Source organism: Erythrolamprus reginae, chromosome 7 (genome assembly GCF_031021105.1).
Source record: "Erythrolamprus reginae isolate rEryReg1 chromosome 7, rEryReg1.hap1, whole genome shotgun sequence".
Classification (NCBI taxonomy): Eukaryota; Metazoa; Chordata; class Lepidosauria; order Squamata; family Dipsadidae; genus Erythrolamprus; species Erythrolamprus reginae.
Genome location: NC_091956.1, coordinates 216,698 through 232,651, shown reverse-complemented (window position 1 = coordinate 232,651; position 15,954 = coordinate 216,698). Strand labels below are relative to the sequence as shown.

At 58.3% G+C, this 15,954-nt stretch overlaps 1 protein-coding gene across 3 annotated transcripts; it reads right to left on the bottom strand.

Moving 5' to 3' along the window:
- Nucleotides 1-692: 692 nt before the first annotated feature.
- Nucleotides 693-4,036, bottom strand: PCGF1 (polycomb group ring finger 1). 3 transcript variants are annotated; one of them, XM_070756759.1, is made up of 9 exons: nucleotides 3,870-4,036; nucleotides 3,631-3,736; nucleotides 2,432-2,584; nucleotides 1,896-1,967; nucleotides 1,694-1,799; nucleotides 1,338-1,418; nucleotides 1,114-1,200; nucleotides 941-1,021; nucleotides 693-846 (listed from the first exon to the last, which is right to left on the bottom strand). In XM_070756759.1, exons 1-8 carry the CDS (start codon nucleotides 3,963-3,965, stop codon nucleotides 979-981), a joined length of 744 nt encoding a protein of 247 aa, XP_070612860.1. In that variant the 5' UTR covers nucleotides 3,966-4,036; the 3' UTR covers nucleotides 693-846; nucleotides 941-978. The 3 variants fall into 3 exon arrangements, with proteins under 3 accessions (XP_070612860.1, XP_070612859.1, XP_070612858.1); XM_070756758.1 differs by having other exon boundaries at nucleotides 1,338-1,371; XM_070756757.1 differs by having other exon boundaries at nucleotides 1,338-1,374; nucleotides 3,870-4,034.
- Between the last annotated feature and the right edge of the window lie 11,918 nt (nucleotides 4,037-15,954).

Sequence of the window (15,954 nt, the reverse complement as noted above, 5' to 3'; positions counted from 1 at the left end):
ACAGCCGGAGCTCCCACTGAACAGGTGGACAACGGAGGCAACCGCCCTGAGTCTCAGCAGGAGGGCAGCATAGATATCGAACCCAATCAATCAATCTATGGCTGCAGTGACCCCTCATGGCACCTCTGAAGGCAGAGGGTGGGGGATTCAAGGCGGGGGCGCCCTTTGAGAGGAGGGAAGCAGCCCTCTCCTCTGCCTACAGCTGCACACGTGGATGGGTGGGGGGCTTAGGGACCTCCAGCCGTCTGCCTATGAATGCAGGGAGGGCTTCCAGAGGGGGCTGCTCCCCCAAAGGCCGGGAAGAGGCCCCGGAGAAGACAGCCGGGCATCTCTGGAGCAAGGACCCCACTGTCAGTTGCACACACACACACACCCCCGCAGAAAAAAACCCTCAGCTATGGGGGGGGGGTGCAGGCGTGCCGGGAGCTGCACATCAACGGCTCCTGATTGGCTGTCTGGGAGGCGGCTGAGGTCCTTCTTCCTGTCCTTCTCCTGGATGGGGGTGGGGGCTCAGGTGGAGGTTAATTGCAGCTGGTGAAGCGGCTCATAAGGGGAGGGTGTCCATTCCCAAGGCCAGAGACGCTCGGAGTGGCCCTGCCTCCCCCTGCTGGCCAGTCATGAGAATCGCAGCTTGAGTTTCAGGAGCTTCAGGCCCCCCAGGGGAGATTCCTGCTCATCGAAGGAGCCGTTGGTGCTGAAGCCCATCAGTCTCTTTTTATTACAAAAATAAACACCCTTGGAAGGGCAGAGGTCCTTAAATTAAGGGGGGGGAAAGGGTCCGTGGAGGTCCGAGGCCCCCTACCTCCTCTTCTCCTTCACACTGTAGTTGAGATGCAGGGGGGCTGGCTGGAAGGCAAGAGAGAGGGGGGTGAGGGCCCTGCATGGGGGGGCCTGGGAAGAGGGAGCCCCCACCCCAAAGGAGCCCCACCCACCCACCCACCTTGCCAAACCACCGGGTGAGCCACAGCTGCTTCAGGGTCAGGTGGTCCGGCAGCACCTCGTTGTCGAACAGGATCTGGACCTGGGAGGGAGAAGCGCCCGGCACACGCCCGTCAGCAGGGACCAGCAAGCCCCCCCCAGCCCCCCCAGGCGCCCCCCCTGGTCCAGACTCACGTATTGCAAGGCCAGTTCCAGACGGCAGCACAGGACCCGGCGGAGGTGTCGGATCTGGGCCCGAACGGAGCAGCGGACAAACTTTTGCTGCGGGCGGAGAAGGTGAAGGTGGCGGAGGCCGCAGGGAAAAGGGGGGAGGGCTGCCTGCCAGGACCCCCCTTTCCCAGGCAGGGAGGGGGTTGCCCACGTGGGGGGTGAGGGTGTGGGGGCAGGGGGCTCCTCACCTGCAGGAGGTGTTTGCTCTTCTCCTTCCCAGAGCTGCTGCAAGAGGAGAAGACAGGAGGGAGGGGCTGAGTCCGGCCCACCTCGAAAGGGAGGGAAGGGAGGAAGCAGCTCAGGCACCCAGAGAAAGGAAGCTCCCTGCCGCCCCCCCCCCCCCCAGAATCTGTGAAGCCCCCCCCACCTTGGGGATTCCCAAAAAGGTTCACCCTGCGTGGACTCACCCTGTGGGATGCCCCCCTGCTTCCCGTCCCCTCTGAGCCAGCCAGCTCCCCCCCCCGAGGCCCCTGGGCAGCCCAGCTGGGGGCCTCCCCTGCCTGCTACCCCTCCCCAGCGCCCGATGTCCTCTCCCCTTCCTCACCTCTGCTTCTCCAGGCACAGGGTGAGGTGCTCGTCGAAGCGGTAGTAGTGAGCCCGTGAATGGTCAAAGGTGGTGTAGGGCAGGCCCACGCGGTCGGAGGCAGGGTCTGGGGTAGAAGGCGGGCTGTCAGCCATGCACTCCGGCCCACCAACATCCCCCCCCAAAGCAAGCTGTGCACAGGAGGGTGGGGGTCAAGCCTTACCTTCATGGCTGGCCTGGCTGCCCCGCTCCAGCCCTCGGGACTGGTAGAATTCTCGGATCCGCCTCTCCTCACCTGGGATGGAGAGGGGGGGGGGGGAGAAGAAGGAGAGGGGCAAGCGGTGAGGGGCAACGTGGTGGCCCAGCAGGGAACACTGCGTGGCTGAGCCCCTACGATCAATGCGCCATTTAAATCACCCTTTCACAAACGTTTCCCGGATGAATTAACTGGACAATAAACCTTGTTAAAGAAGATTCTACAAGAAAAGCACAGGACCACTGCAAGAGGCTGAGCCTAAAAACCAGCTAGGGGCAGAAACAGGGGAGGGGGCAGATGGGAGGGGAGGGACGTCTCTGCGTGTGGGACGTCCAGCCAAGACTCACACTCCCCCCCTCCACCAAGTGACCTCTCCAGCCACGCAGGCAGGCTCGCCAGGTGTCTCTCGGGTGTTCCTGGGGGAGGAGGGGAGGGGTACGGCCAGGTGGACCCAGGCCCAGGAACCCCCCTCCCCCAGAGCCAACCCCCCCCGGCACACTCACTCTCCTGCAGGCCGGGCACCAGCTTGTAGACGATGTCCTGCATGACGCGGTCCAGCTTGAGGTTGAGCAGTGGCTGCGTCTCGTGGATCTTGGTGCTGCAGAGCGGGCAGTACTTGCTGGTCTGCAGGAACTTCACGATGCAACTCTTGCAGACTGCCCGGGGGAGGGAAGAGCCCCATTGACCGGCTGCCCCCAAAGCCCTGCAGGACCCCCGGGTAGCCTCGGCCCCGCCCTGCCCCTGCCTCCACGGGGGGGGGGGGGCGGGGGGCGGGCTCCTATGGCTTACACAGCCGGCACTATGAGGATGGGCCAGGGAGAGGATCCATGGGGTGGGGTGGGGGGGCGCAGAAGAATGGACGGGTGGCTGGATGGCTCCTTTGGGGAGAGTCTCTGGCTTGGCCGGCCTGCAGGCCCCTCCTGAGACCCTCCTCCAAGAGGCAGCCAAGGAGGGGCCCCGGAGGCCTTGCGTCTGCCTCAGACCCCTGGCTGCCCCCCTCCCCACCCCCCGCCCCCCCAGGAGCAGCTTCTTCTGCTTCCATAGAATGAGCAACTGGGCGGGTGGGGAGGGGGGCCGCAGGGTTGTTGTAAACCTTGACCCACGAATGGAGGGGATCAGGCAGAACAGGACATGGAATTCTTTTATGGGCCGAGTGTGACTGGGTCTCCCCCCCCCCGAGGAATTTGTCTTTGGTGCAGGGTCCGAGAAAGGCAGATGAGTCTCGTGGGGGTCAAAGAAACCACGACCTCCGCGGGGCAGAACTGGGTTGAAAAGAAGCACCCACAGACTCTACCTGGATGGGGAACTGGTGGTGGGACCAGGAATCTGGGCGGCCCCGTCCGGCAGAGCAGAGGGGGCAGGGGGCCACCGCTGCCAGGGCCAGGAGCGGCTGCCTTGCCGGGCCCGGGGCAGAGTTCTGTGGCAGCCCAGGGCAGCCGAGCCCGAGAGGGACGCTGGGGGGCTGGAGGGGAGGGAGGGCACAATGGGAGCCCCCCACTCTTTCCTCGGGGGGTCTGCTCAGCCGCCCCTGAAGAAGCCAGTGGGTGAAGCTGCCGGGAAAGAGGTCTGGGCACCTTCCGGGGGGACTTGGGGAGCCTGAAGGGCCCGTTGCCCTGGGGCCGGGACGGGAGGCCCCGCGGAGAGGCCGGGCGAGAGCAGCCTCCCCCCTCCCTCCTTCCCCCCCCTCCCCGGCCCCACTCACAGGTGTGCAGGCACTCGGTGATGGTGGTGGCGTCGATGAAGTAGCCGGCGCAGAGGAAGCAGACGATGTGCTCGTTCAGCTCCTTCATCTTCACCTTCACTTCCTCCTGCGGGGGGGGGGGGAGCGGGGCCGAGTCAGACGGACCCACGGACACACCTGCGCCCCCTCCCCGCCCCCCCCCCCCCAGCCCGCAGCCCCGAGGAGGGTCGCGCCCCCCCCGCCTCCCCTCCCCGCCTGACCTCGTTGCGCAGCGGGTCCATCTTGTAGACGGCCTGCAGCTGGTTGCGGAGCCGCATCGCGATCGCCATCGGGGCCCCCGGAGGAGGAGACGCCATCTTGCAGAGGCCTGCCCACTTCCGGGGGGCAGGAGCAGTAGTAGGGGGCGGGGCCTGTGGCCGCCCCAGAGACTACACTTCCCGCCGTGCCGCGCGGCCCAACCCGGACCACGTGCGCGCGGCGGGAGGGGCGGGAGGGGAGGAGATGCTGGAGGCCGTCGCCCCCGCCCCGCCCCCGGTGCCAGACTCCACCTCCCGGGCCGTCTCGGGGAAGCCCAGCGGCGGCGCTCGGCTCGGGCTCCTTCCGTGCGGGGGCGGGGGCGGGGAGGAGGAGAGGGTGAAGTGAGGATCCCCCCCGTCGGGCCCCGGGGGAAGGCAGCCCGGCCAGAGCGCCCCCCTCCCTCTTCCCCCCGTGGCGCTGCCGGTCCGACCGGGGAAGCCTCGCGCACAGAGGAAGCAAAGCTGGAGCGTCCCCCCGCCCCCCCCGCCGGGCTGGGTTCAGTGTCCGCCGGCAGCTGGCGCGGGATTGAGGGCAGGCCTCCCTCTCCCTTGGCACCCTTCCCCCGTCGGGGGCATCTAGACGGGCCTGCTGGGCGTTGCTTTCAAGCGAATTCTCCCGGCCTGCTCGCCCAGCCATTCCGTCCAATCTGAGAGGAGCCCCCTCCCCCCCAGCTAGCCCAGCCGGGGCTGCAAGCAGGAGGGTGGCGGGAGAAACGAGGCGGGACGTGCAAGGGTGCAAGGACGCCCCCCCCCCACTTTCTGCCAGAGGGCGAGGTGGAGGGAGGCGTGGATAGGGCGCCCTCTGGTGGCCGAGGAGAGCTATTGCGAGGGATCCTCACTCTTCTACTCTAGACTGTTATCGTTATGAGAGTTGGGAGGGACCTTGGAGGTCATCTAGTGGTCCAACCCCCTGCTCAGGCAGGAGACCCTGCATCACCCCAGACGAGTGGCAGTCCAGCCTCCCCTTGAAAGTCTCTAGGGTCCACCACTTCCCCCTGGTTGAAAGGTTAGTTCACACACGCACACCCGATGCGTCCACAGCTGAGCAACCTTTTGGCTGTGGCCCAGCCGCTTCAGCCCTTCTGGCCCAGAATCCTCTTCCACATGGGGCAGCACCTTCTGCCCTGGGGGGCTCCTCTTCCAGCGTCATAGCCCTTCGCCTTTTGGTGCTGTCCGTGGGGTTTTCGTGCCCTTTCTTTCTCCAGTGGGTGATGTTTTGTCACAGCTGTCTTCTATAACGTGCCCATCTTGGGTGGCCCTGCTTGGCATAGCTGGTGGCTTCATTGAGCTACGTGAGCCACCAAGGGGAATCTATGGACTCTACGGACTAGGAAACAAACGAAGCAGGCAAATGGTGTATTAGCTTCTGCCAACTAGTCCTTTATTGTTAGCAGTTTTCCCGAAAGGTGCCTGTAATTCCTATAATTCTGGATATCACCTAGGAAGTGCTCAGTTTTTAAAAAAGGGCAGATACCTAATCGGGGGCTGATCACGAACCACGCTTTGCTCCTGTGGAACTTCTCCAGGTTAAGCTAAGGAAGGAAAAAAGGCAATCGGTGCCTGTGACACGATCTCAACGTTCACCCACAATTTTCAAGAGCGTCAAGAACCCATTTAAAGCCCTGAATCTCATTGGAAGGAGGAGACGAGGGACCGAGCTGAAGAATTGAGGAGTTGCTGCCTTGGGGGCTTCCTCAGGCCTCCGTGGCAGTCACAGGCTCCTCCAGAGACGCCCTACTCTGGGCCTTAAGTCGAGGCCCGGCAGCTACTTAAGGGAAAGGGTAGGTGGTCTCCTGCTTGAGCAAGGGGTTGGACTAGAAGACCTCCAGGGTCCCTCCCAGCTCTGTTCTTCTGTTAAGTCTTCGGATAGGGGTGGCCTATGAGTCTAATAAATTATTATTATTATTAAGTGACCTGGAAATAACTTTTTACGCCCTGCCCTGACCCACCTGTGGGACTGATTCAGACGGTGCCTGATGCTTCCAGTGGGCAGCTGGGGGTTTTCCAGTAAGCAATTTTTTTCAGGGAGGTGGGTTGTTATGTGTATTGGGACTGATCTGTAGAGTCCAGTGACTTTCTTTGTAGGTGTATTCTGTGAGGGAGGTCAGTTGGGTGTGGAGCTCTATCGCCCCCAAGTGGCCTCTTCCTAGATTCAGTTCCCGGTTGGTGCTTTGAGTTAAAGAGACCAGCCAGAATTAAAAGTATGAAGTTCCAGCCATCAGCTTTCTATTTTTCTCCAGCATCAGTACAGGCATCATTTCGGGAGCTTCGTTTTGTCCAACGCGGTGGTGATGAGCAAGGGGAAGTGGCCATCCAGGGCTCACCTTCAACTCACCTGGTGGTCACTGTGGGGGATGAGCTCCTTGGGCAGCCCTTTGCCAACAGGGTCCCCTGGGGCGGCCAGTGGGGCTAATTCCATGTAGGCAGACTCTGGGCTTGACTGTGTTCTCTCGGACGCTTCACTGCCCAGGCATGTTCCCCTTCAGTGCTGCTTCAGTGTTACCTGGTTTGGTAATGAAACATGGGCAGGAAAGCAAGCGCAGAGTGACCAGGACCGCAGAGTCCATAGGAGAGACCGGGACGTGAAGGCCGAGGGAAGAGAGGGACCACTAGCTAGAGTCTAGGCAAGGGTGTGTGTGTGTCAGATTCAAGGCCCACAGGCCAGATGCAGCCCACGGGTGTTTAGATCTGACCCACAGGGCCACCATGGAAACAGCGAAGGACCGTCCGGTGGTGTCTCTGCCCACCAAAACAGACCTCTGCAGCCCTTGCAGCCTCTGTTTTCACTGGCAGAGGGTTGCAGGAGGACTTGAAAAGAGAGCTCAGGACACCATAGGCAACACACACACACACACACACACACACACACACACACACACACAAATGACATCAAGCTGGCCATCCCCCCCCCAAGAGGTCGAACACAATCCTGATGGGGCCCTTAACAAAATCAAGTCTGACCCTTCTCATCTAGACTGTCCCCTGCCTCCCAGAGGCTGAAGTCCTGCCCATCTTGGTGCTCTGGGCAGCACGGAGAGGAGTGACCACGTGGACCCCTGAGGTTGTGGATGCTGCTTTTCCTGAGGAACATCTGGATGGCCTTCAGGGCAGCTGTGGAGCTCTGCAGGCTACCTCTTGATTCTACCTTCTGAGTAATTATCAGGGGCAGAGCAGCTCCTCAGCAGCCTAGAGGGGGGGGGGTTTCATCTGGACAGAGGCAGCATTGGTGCCTCTCCTGTGACCTGGGTCAAGGCCTGGATGGGGGGGCACATCTTCCTTCGGCCCTTTACACCATCAGCAGTTTCTGATGCTATCAGCAGTGGCGTTTTCCTGGAAGGGCAGTTGTGGTGGGTCTTCTCCTCCCTCTGTGAATGATTTCAGCAGGTTGTAGTGTTGAGACCCCCGGGGGCTCCCCACAGAGCCCCACTGAGGCTCCCCACTCAGAGCCTCATGGGGGGGGGCTCTTTGACACCAATGTGAGGCCATTGTGTGTGGAGGGGGGGTCAGTGCACTGCTGAAGATACGCAGCTTTTATGTCCCCTGCGAGCATCTGCACCCGAGGCAAATTCCTTGCGTGTCCAATAAGGAATTCTATTCTATTCCATTCCATTCCATTCTATGCTGTGCCCTTCCATTCCATTCCTTTCTATTCTACCCTACCCTACACTACCCCATCCCATCCCATCCCATGTACACGCCTGTCTGGAGCTGCGAGGGCTGAGGGCGCTTCCTCCTCTGGTGCTTTGGCGGGAGGTGGCAGCGTCCAGTTGACGGAAGGAAGGTGGGCAGAGCTGCCGCTTGTGCGCTTGGGGACTTCTTGGGTGGCGGGTTGTCCCTGCACAAACAGGCGCTGGGATGCAGGGGAGGTTCGTGAAGGCAGCGAGAAGGCAGAAGGATCCGAATCTGGAACCAGAAGCAAGTTCGCCTCCTCCAAGAGACGCTTCCAAGCCCTCTCGGCCCGCCTTCCCAAGGAAACGCTTTAAAGGCTTGGAGCCAGCAGGGGGCGCAAGCAAGCCAAGGCCGGCTGGGCACGGAAGGGGCTCCCCCCGCCGCACCTGCTGAGCCTCAGGCCGCTAACCTCCGCTCGGCCAGTGCGCGCCAGCCGGGAAGAACGGCCGCCCCGAGTCCCACGGGATTGGACGACCTGTAGGTCGAATTGAATTAGATTCCTCGGGCTTCCTCCGGCTGCTTCCGTCCGACGCGGAGGGCCCGAGCGGTTGGCTCTCCAGGGCCCGTGCCGGACAGGGAGCGCTCTGTCCCAGTTCCCGCGGGGAAGCAGGGCGTGGCTGGCTGCCCGCCCCCTCCCGGCCCGGCCTGGGCTCCCTGGGACTCGCCGTCTTCTCTGCTCACCTGTCCAGCGACGCCGGCGCGTTCCCGCTAGACCCGACCCGCGCGCAAGGGGAGCAGCGCTCCTCTGAGGATCCGAACCGCCGGCCTTTTGGGAGGAGCGGCACACGTGGCTGCCCGGCGCGCGTCCCGATCCCGGCCGAAGGCTGGAGAAAGAGCCGGCGTCGCGGGCCTTCCTACCCCTCCCTCTGCCCGGCAGACGGGCGGGGCTCCTGCCGCTCCTCATTCCCCAGCCCCGCGCCCTCCCTTCCCTTCCCTGCTGGCGGAGTGGCTCTTTCGCCGAGCAATCTTGGGCGCCCGGGCGGTCTCTCTCCGGACCCGCTCCAGCCAAGGACTGGGCCTGTTTCTCATTAGCCGGCCTGATCGAATCAGGGCCATTAGCGCGGCTCCAGGCGGCGCGCAGGTCTCGGCCGGCGGTGGGTCCCGAAGGAAGGGCCGGAGAGTCCTGGGCGCTTAGTCTCCGCCCGCCGATCCGACCTCTCGAAGGGCACGGCGGGTGGGGGGGGGGACATTAGCGTCGCTGCTGGAGTGGGGCTCTAACCCCGCGCGGGGAGAGAACTGTAGGGGAACATCCTGGGCGGCGGGGCGGCTGGAGGCTTCCTGGCTTGGCGTGGTGCCTGCCCAGGACTGCTGTAGCCCCGGCGACCTTTCGAGTGAGCTGCCATTCCTCTGCCCGGGACCGTCCCGGAGAAACTCACGAAACAGCTGCCTATGGACGGAGGAGGCCGCATTAAGCAGAGATGGAGGGACAGCTGGGCTTCCCGGCCCCCTGCCCAAAGCCCCGCCTCCCAGCCCTGGGCTGCCCGGGAGAGGGGGGGGCACGGCGGAGTGGCGAGGAGGAGCCGAGAGCTTTCTTTGGGAAGGGGGTGAACGGAGGCCGCCTCCCGCCAGAGGTTCAGCTGCTGCCCCAGCGGCCCCTCAACGGACAGCGGCTCCTGCTGTGGGCCAAAGAGGCAGCGTTTTCCTCGCTCGCAGTTCCTGGAGACCTGAGCGGGCGTTCCTCTTCTCCTCAGGCAGCCCCGAGGGACCCCGGCTTGATCTCGGGGACGGGAGGCGGGCAGAAGCGGGGGAATCATCTTCCCACCCACCAGCTCCCCAGCCCAGCTGAGCTCTCCACTCCTTCCTTTCGCTCCTTTCCCGCTGCACGCCTGGACAGAGAAAGGCAGCCGGGTGGGCCGTTCCCTGAGCTGCCCAGTGCAAAGCGGGTGGCCAGGAGAGGCAGGATCCAGGGGTAGGAGGTGGACGTCCTTCTGTGGCCATAACCGTTTTGTCCTCAATCAGAAGGACTTAAGGGGGGGCTCAACACTAATGATGGGTTATTGTTACATCCTCACACTGAAGCACGGTGGCTTCAGTCAGGCCCTGCATTCTGGAGGGAAAATACTTTGATACTTGACATACTGCAGGGTCCAAGGATGCCTGACATCTCTTTAAGTTGATGAACACATGAATCATGCTGTGCAACATTTCTAAATGTTTCTGCACATTGTACCTTTTGTCTCTGCAAGGCATAAACATTATCCTCTTTTATGCCCTGTGCACATACATTCCCATTTCTCTTTATGAGACACTCCCCATTTGCAAATGTAGTCTAAAACCCTTGCTTGCCTAAAGTAGGGACAGTCAGCCAATTATGCTCCATTTGGGGTAAACATAATACATCACAGCCACCCGAGTCCTCGGAGAGGGGCAGCATACAAATCTAATAAGATGATGATGATTATTATCATCATTATCATCATTAATTCTTGATTCCAAATATGGAATTTGCACACTGCCTCTTCTGGCCATTCTGCAGCTTGAGCTATGCAATCTGTAAAACAATTTAGAATTACTGTATTAAAGTTAAAATTTAAAGGTACCCACTGTTCTGTGTGAAACCCCCAACTCAGAAATTCTTTATTTTATGGAGAAATCAAGCTCTTTATTGATATAAGCACGAATAATGAAACACAGGTTTTAAAATTCTCGGAGAAGGGAGGGTTTTCCTTTTGGAAGCAACAAGCCTCCACCTGAGAATGAGTGTTATTGAGGCAGAAATCGTGGTTTTAAAGCTTCACTCAAACACCCCCCCCCCAGTTTCACCTCTCTTCCATTGAACAAAGCTGAAACCCCATTTCCCAAGATCCTTTGACTTTATGATGCCTGGAAGTGACATCACACCACAAGGAGGCTAAGTCAATTCACGAATACCTTTTGCTATGTAGCTCCTCTCACCTTCTACAGTCTATCTACTGACTTTCCACTCTAATGTCTTCCTCACTGTCTGACTGGGACCACTCCCCCATTGTCCCATCAGCCCCCTCTAGTGGTTCCTCAGACTCATTCAGTTCACTTTCCCCCTCACTCTCGCTCTCTGCATCAGCTGGCAACCCCCTGGCCCCTCAGGATACCCCCCATAGCTCACCCTCCCCAGAATCTGACCTGACTGCACTGGATGAGGAGCACTCACAACACCCACCTTCTTTCCAAGCAGCCTTTGAGATCAAAACCTAAAACTCCTTTGAAACCTAGTCCAGGAAAACTTACAGGCTCAACAGGCCTGCTGCGGCTAGTAAGGGAAGCTTACCTGGGCAAGGTCCATTGGTTAAGTGAGCTTGGAGTCCCATCTCTCGGTTGCCAAAAGGTTGGAAGAAATATCCACCTGGGTTCAGTTCCAAGTGGGGAATAAGACACTGGATTCACGGAATTTGCATGGAAATAAGGTTTTAATGGACAGGACCACATGGTTTTGGATCCTGGGACAAAAGTGGACCACATGCTTCCAGATGTTGGGCAAAGAAAGAGAAGGGCAGAAATGCCGAGAGTCTCTTGGTTTTATGCCCTCTCTTGCCCCTCCCCCGCCTTCCGTGCCCATGCAAGAAATACACTCTGATTGGCTGTCAGACTCCCATGTGGGCCATACAGGGGCTAGGTGATGGATAGATAGATAGATAGATAGATAGATAGATAGATAGATAGATAGATAGATAGATAGATAGATAGATAGAGTTGTGGTTAGCTCTGGCCCAGCTCCTGCCCCAAGGACTGTGAATGTGGGGGAGACATCCACATGCTGCAGGCCTGTTTTGCCCTCGGTGGAATCTGCTGATGAAGGCTCCTCTGACCAAGAAGACATGAGTGACAGGGAGGAGGAGAGTGTGGCAGACAGCTCAGAAGGAGATCAATTATCTAGCTCCTCCTTGGATTCAGAACAAGAGTTAATGATACAGCCTCGCATGCGGAGAGCAATGCATAGGCAACAACAACTGAGAGATTATTATCAAAGAAAATGAGGCCACCTGTGGTTGGGTGGGGCTGTGGTCATTAGTGAGGCTGCTATAAAGGGCAGCCTGTGGGTTTGGCCATTGTGGAGGATTATCTGATCCTTGTGTTTTGTGACTGCTTTACTGACTTTGACCTTTTGTGTGCTGATTTTTCCCCGCTTTGAAACTAACCCAGAGCAAAGTGTGTTTCACTTTGTGAAAGAAGAAGGACTGTGAATTGCCTCACAGCTGCAAGCTAAGTATCACAGAACTGATAAGGGACTTGTACAAATTACCAGGTTTTTTTTGAGACCAGTGCTCTTTGCTATACCAAAAGAGGGCTTGGTTTAAGTGACTTTTCATTATAAAGAACATTCTTTTGAATTTTCAAACGTGTGTGTGTCTGAAATTTGTACCTGTGAATTTTTGGGAGGAGTGTACCAGAGAGCCCGACAGAACAGATAGATAGATAGATGCTAGATAGATAGATTATAGATTGATAGGTGATAGATAGATAAATAGATAGATAGACGATAGACAGATAATAGATAGATATAGATGATAGATAGATAGATAGATAGATAGATAGATAGATAGATAGATAAATAGATAGATAAATAGATAGACATAGATGATAGATAGATGATAGATAGATAGTAGATAGATAGATGATAGATAGATAGATAGATAGATATAGATAGATAGATAGATAGATAGATGATAGATAGATAGATTATAGATAGATAGGTGATAGATAGATAATAGATAGATAGATGATAGATAATAGATAGATATAGATGATAGATAGATAGATAAATAGATAGACATAGATGATAGATAGATAGATGATAGATAGTAGATAGATAGACAGATAGATGATAGATAGATAGATGATAGATAGATAATAGATATATAGGTGATAGATAATAGATAGATGATAGATAATAGATAGATATAGATGATAGATAGATAGATAAATAGATAGACATAGATGATAGATAGATGATAGATAGTGGATAGATAGACAGATAGATGATAGATAGATAGATAGATGATAGATAGATGATAGATAGATAGGTGATAGATAGATAAATAGAGAGATGATAGATAGATAATAGATAGATACAGATGATAAGATAGATAGATACATAGATAGATGGATAGATAATAGATATATAGGTGATAGATAGATAATAGATAGATAGGTGATAGATAGATAAATAGATAGATAGATGATAGAGAGATGATAGATAGATAATAGATAGATACAGATGATAAGATAGATAGATACATAGATAGATAGATTATACAGCGTCCAGTGGAGAGCTAAGAAGGACCCCTCCGCCCCCCTCCCCTGCCAAGGATTTTCAAGGCCTTTTTAAATCTCCCCTTCCTGCCGCACACAGGGAGGACCCCGAGCAGCCCCTCCTCCACGGGACCTGCCTTTCTCCGGTGGGCGACTCTTCCTCGGCCTCCGCCCACCCCCCAGAGCCTTGGCCCTGTTCCCTTGACTTGCTCGCCAGAAGGAGGGTTCGGGAGAGGCCAGAGGCGGCGGGGGGGAAGAGGCGCCATGCCAGGGGTCAGGCTTGCAAGACACCGGCTGCCCACTGGCCTTTGGCTAGACACCGCCCCCCCAAGTCCCCTCTTGCCGGCTCTGGGCTGTCCCGCCCTGCGGCGTCTCCAGCTGCCAGGGTCCCGAAGGGGGCGCGGGTTGCTGGGCGGGGGCGCGGGGCGCTTCCTGCAGCCACGAAGTGTCTGATTGAGGCAGGAGGCGCCAGCCGCTCCCTCGGGAGGGCAAGGACCACGCACAGGGCCGGGCTAATGCAATCTGCACCCGCCGCAATTCGATTAGCCTCGAATTAACCCAGCAGCAGCAAGCAAAGCAGCGAAGGAGGGAGAAACGAGGCGCCCAGCCGCACGCTCGTCCGTGGGGAGGGCGGGGGGGCGGGGCGAAGATTCCCGGGGGAGAGGCGCTCTCTCGGCTGGCTCACGTGGGCTGCCAGGAGCCCGGAAATTAGGAGCGCCCTCGGGCATGCCCGGAATGGGCTGCGAGGAAAGCGGGCCGCCCCGGAGTTTCCCTGGGCGGGCAGGCACCTGCCACGGCCAAGACCGGGGACCCAGAGGTGCGCCTCAGGCCTCGGCGGGTTTGGTGGGAGAGCGGAGCCGGAGCAAGGTCCGTCCTTCAGCCTCAGCCTCTCCCCTCATCGGGCCACGGAGCTGGCGGGGCCAGGGTGGACATGGCTGGCTGCAGCTTCTCTGAAAACCCGCCTCGCAGCTCCCCTCTCTTCCAGACACGCGGCGCGGCAGGTTGCTGGGCTGGGGCGCGTGGCCCGCTTCTCGGGGAGGCCCCGCCAGCTCTCCTGGGCCCCCAGACGCAGCCGCCCTCGCCTCCTGGGAGCGCAGGCTCGGCCCAGACCTCGCTATAGGATCCCCCCTCGCGATGCTTTTCCTCGGGAGCTTCTGGGCCTTGGCGGCCGCTCGCTCTCCCTGACCTGCCCGCCCGCCGGCGCCTTGGCTGGTTTCGGTGCCAGCGCCCTATTTTGCACCCACGGAAAGTGGTGTGTGTGTGTGTGTTGGGGGGGTGGAGCGCCCTTGGGGTCGTTTCTGTTCCCGGTTCTCTGGCTTCCTGTTTGAGGGGTGTTGTTGCTTCTCAGGCGCGGAGCTTTGCGCCCACGAGCCGCCTTCCTTTTCCGCCCGAGAAGCATTATCCTCCTTTCCTCGACGCCCTACTGCCCGGGCTGCGTTTTCACGGTCCGCGGGCCATCCCAGGATCGGTACCGTTGTGAACTCTCGCTGAAGGTTTAGGAAGGTCGCGTCGACCGGAAGAGGCTCCTTGGCTTTGCCCGGGGGCCGCAGAAACGGCCTTGGGTTGGCCCGCTATTGCGTGGACGCGGCCGAGCCGCCTGTGTGTAGGAAGGGAAGCCGCGGGGCGGGAGGGAGGAGGAGCGGCCTTTCCTGGGCACGCGGGGCAGGCGTCGGTGTCCCGGGAGCCTCTCTTCCCTTTTCTCCGCCACTTGGCGCCGAGGAACTCCTCGACCCCCTAAGCGTCCCGCCTGCTTCCCCGGTGGCCGCCGCATCCCCGGAAGGCCCTGCGCAGCCTTCTCCCCCGAGGCGGGGCGAGAGTTCAAGGCCGGCAGGCCTCAAGGGACTGGATTTCGCAGGAGTCGGTGTGGCTTCTGGGGCGCTCGGCCTGAGTGAGTCGACCTTTGGCCCCGGAGAGGGAACTCGGCCCCGCCACCCAGAGATCCTCGGCCCACGGCGTTCAAATCACGGAGGATCCCGCGCGGGTCCACGATTCCCGCGTGCCCAGCACAGGGGCGAAGCCTTTCCCGACGGCGGCTTTTCCTGCCTGCAAACCAGAGAAGAGAGCCGGCGCTTTCTCGAGCAGAGGGCTCCGCTGGGGTCGCCTCTCCGGCCGGTTGATCGAGAGACCGAAGCATCCCCAAACTTCCAACCCCCCGGAGACTCTCCGCTGCCTGCGACTGCGGTTGCCTGGTCAGCCGCTTCCAGAGGGAGACTTGGCGGCACGACGGCGAAGAGAATGACCCGCGGAGACTCCAGAGCGTCTTCCAAACTCGAGGGGCTGCCCGGGAGAGGAAGGAGGCGGCCGCGCTGTTCTCCGAAGGCCAGGCGAGGAACTCCGGACCGAGGCCGACCAAGGAGAGAGATTCAACCTGGAAACCAGGAGGGACTTCCTGACGGCGAGAGCGATCAGACGGTGGGGCAGAAGTTCCCTGCGAAGGTTGTGTGAACGCTCCAATACACGGGACTTTCAAGGGGAGATGGGATGGCCAGTTGTCTAAAACGGTGTAGGACTCCCGCTTGGCGGGTCGGGCTAGCTAGATGACCTACAAGGTCCCTTCCAACTCTAGTCATAGTTCCCTCTAAGCTGAGCAGTGAGCAATCGCTCACTTAAAAATCATCATCAACTCAGAGTTTTCCAAACCTGCCCAGAAGCCGATAGGGAAAGAGTGAGAGGGAAGGAGAGAGAGAGGAAGAGAGAAAAACAGATAGAAAAAAGAGAGGAAGGAAAAGAGAAAGAAAAAGAATGGGAGTAAGGAAGAGAGAAAGAAAATCAAAATCTAGTTTGAAACTAGCTCAACTATTTAAGTGGCATTTTGATATTGATAGAGTTGCCCTATTATGAGCTCACTGTTATAGACACACAGGACAGTATTTTATTTTGAAATTCTCTGAGGCAAAACAGGGTGGGTTGTTTATTTGTTTGTTTGTTTGTTTATTTATTTATTTATTATTTCTGTGCCGCCCAGTCCCAAAGGGACTGCCTTGCCGCTCAGACACTATACTTTTCTGCCCACCTCCCCAAAATATTAGAGGGAACACTGACTCTAGTAATCTATTCTAATCCCCCCCCCCAAAAAAAAACCCTGGGGAAAAACCGCAGACCTTCTCTCCTCCTTTTCCTTCCCTCTGCCCTCTTCTACTTTCTTCTTCTC

Bases quoted from the DNA above. Each gene is read 5' to 3' on its own strand.
- PCGF1 (XM_070756757.1), bottom strand. From the start codon at position 3,965: ATGGCGTCTCCTCCTCCGGGGGCCCCGATGGCGATCGCGATGCGGCTC. The intron at 2,585-3,630 runs GTGAGTGGGGCC...TCCCCCGGGCAG, and splicing joins CACCGAGTGCCTGCACACCT to TCTGCAAGAGTTGCATCGTG. The intron at 1,800-1,895 runs GTAAGGCTTGAC...CTTCTACCCCAG, and splicing joins CAGCCAGGCCAGCCATGAAG to ACCCTGCCTCCGACCGCGTG.